Source organism: Poecilia formosa, unplaced genomic scaffold, assembly GCF_000485575.1.
Source record: "Poecilia formosa unplaced genomic scaffold, Poecilia_formosa-5.1.2 Scaffold367, whole genome shotgun sequence".
Taxonomy (NCBI): Eukaryota; Metazoa; Chordata; class Actinopteri; order Cyprinodontiformes; family Poeciliidae; genus Poecilia; species Poecilia formosa.
Genome location: NW_006800306.1, coordinates 52,691 through 55,424, shown reverse-complemented (window position 1 = coordinate 55,424; position 2,734 = coordinate 52,691). Strand labels below are relative to the sequence as shown.

Sequence of the window (2,734 nt, the reverse complement as noted above, 5' to 3'; positions counted from 1 at the left end):
CACAGCAGCCGCGGGTAGACCGCGCTGCCGCCCAGCAGCGAGTTCAGCAGCCGCGCGGCTATGAACACGTACATGGGTTTATGGAGGCTGTGGCGCGTGCAGATCACTACCAGCACGAGGCCGTCGCTGCACAGCGCGAACAGGTAGGCTGAGAGAAAGAGGACGAAGAAGAGCAGCCGGTGATCAGACAGCTGCTGCAGGCCGTCGAGCGTCAGCGACGTCTGGGCGACGAACAGCGAGACGTTCAAAGCCGCCAAGGACATTAGAAGATCAGAAAGGAAACAGAAAAACTAGATGGAGAACAGATGAACCTCACCGCAGCTGTAGACCACACACACATTTAATCAACAACGTATAATTGCAAACATCTAATCAAAACATCTAATCAACAATATCGAGAAACTGGATCAACTGAACGGGAAACATTTAAAGAGATTTACAAACATTCAACCATCATTTAATTAATCTGAACGTTTGAATCCTAAACTGGTTAACATTTGTGTTAACCAGCCGACCATAACAGAGTCAGAACCTGAAGAACTTCTGGTCCGATGAGCTCAGTTACTTTAAGGGCCTCTGCTCTCTGTGGAGCTAATTAGTGACTGAACATCTTCATCAGCTGAGAGCATCAAATACTTTCAGGTCAAATCATCTAAACCTTTTAACCTCTGAAATGTTTTATCGAAGGAAGAACTTTTGAAACTTGGAATCAGACAAAATCCACATTGAAACCATTCAGTTAGAAAAATGTAAAGATGGTGCTATTTGAAAAAGAGAGACCAGAAAACGGTCAGAAATCTACCTGGTGGCATAATCATGGTGAGGGCTTTATAATTACAATACAGACTGAGGAAAGTTTGAGATTTAAAGGCTGATGGACCAATTAGAATAATATAAAGTTCATATTTTTAATTTGCAATCAAAAATTTCTGTTCTTCAACATTCCATCAATTCTGCTAAATAAACTGACATTTGAAATCATTTCATTCAGTCCAATACAAACTTATTTTTTTTCTTCTTAATTTTGGATTTTATTTGCAACATAAACAGACAAATCCAACATTCATTAATGTTTGAACATAAGTTCTGTTTTCTGAATAAATGTTTTCAAACCAGATTATTGATTACCGAACAGTTCTTGATCATATCACTCTTTTGTCTTCAATTCATAATTTGGTTCTTTCAGTTTCCTGCCAATATAACCAAAGTTTAATGTTATGACGTTTCTCCTACATATTAAAATCATTGAGCTTTAGATGAAAAAAACTCATATTTATTTCACACCTTAACATTTGCATTATTTTTGCCATCCTTTTTCTTCTCATTAAACACGTTTCTTTCGTCTGTTCTAGATTGCTTTACTGGCAGAATATTTAATTCTGCTTTTTTTACATTTTCACATTTACTTCTCATTTTAAAAAAAGAATAGAGAAAGCTTTATGTTGTGCTCCTCAAAATGGTCCATCCACTCTTCTATGGCCCTTTTAACAGAAATCTATCAAATGTTACATTTCGTCTTCTTTGTTTATTGGCTAGAAAATCAGTTATGATCTGATATTATGTACCCATTGTATCAGATCACTAAACACAAGCATATAAAGGAAAAAAAACTTTGACTAGACCAGTTTTTTCTTAAAACCAAGTCATAAACTATAAGGAGATTGTTGAGAATAAATAATTCTGCGTTTTCCTTCCATCTCTGTTAGCTAGTTGCTAAGCTATAGCTAAGCTAAACCTACAGGATGACATGTTATGAAATGCAAATGAGAGCTCTGCTTAGAAGAAATGACACACTAGGGAACGCCCTGTTTGGGGCGTCGCTTAGACAGGCCAATAAAAGAAGCTATCAACTGTTGCTTGTTGGTAGCTATTTGTCTGTTAGCTCTTATAGGTAGCAGGTCATAATGTGCCAACTGTATTTTGGTATTAATACATGGAATTCATGAATGTGTATGGAGAAACAATCACCTGATGATCCATATTTATAAACCTCTACTCGGTTTGGCTCCAGCATATTTAAACTCTTTTACATAGATCTATTAATTCCCATTCTTTACTCTCCAACAACAATTTTCTTTTGCATGTTCCATGTTGCCGAACTGAAAAAGGAAAGCAAGCTTTCAGTGCGATGGCTCCTTCAGCCTGGAATCAGCTACAGTCTGAACTCAAGATGTCAGAATTGATTCCACTGGATTTATTTCGAGCGATTCTTAAAAACAGGCAACGAGATTCTTTTAAACAATGTCACTGTTTTTAAATTGTTTTATACTGTTTTATATTTGTGTATATGTATTAATCAATTTTGTTTTGTAACCAGGTTGCTGTGCGCTGTAGGCTTCTGCCCAGGTCCCCCTTGAAAATGAGATCTGGATCTCAATGGGGTTTACCTGGTTAAATAAAAAATAAAAAATTCAACTCACTGACTCTTTTTCAGCCTCATACATCACAAACTTAGCATGGAGAACGGATGATTCTCACAAGATATTTATCATAATTTCCAAGAATGTTTTTTGCTGAAATAAATAAGGCAGTGGTGATTCAACACTTTAATTTCAATTGTTAAAATCAACATTTCTTTAAGTTTTTTTTGCCATTGCAGCTTAGTTCAGTTTTCTTACTTCTCCTGTAACAATGTTTCTGATCAACACTAAGCTGTTAATCATAATTACTTCTGTACAAATACTGAAGCTGGATATTTAAAATGGGTTATCTTAGTTCTGTGTTTATTTGATTT

At 36.3% G+C, this 2,734-nt stretch overlaps 1 protein-coding gene across 1 annotated transcript in view; it reads right to left on the bottom strand.

Moving 5' to 3' along the window:
• The window catches only part of LOC103153923 (olfactory receptor 63-like), a 5,184-nt gene that overhangs the window by 787 nt on the left and 1,663 nt on the right, over positions 1–2,734 (bottom strand). Inside the window, exon 2 of the mRNA XM_007575015.2 lies at positions 4–221. Within this exon, the coding sequence (XP_007575077.1) occupies positions 4–221 (218 nt within the window). The remainder of the gene's footprint in view (positions 1–3; positions 222–2,734) is intronic.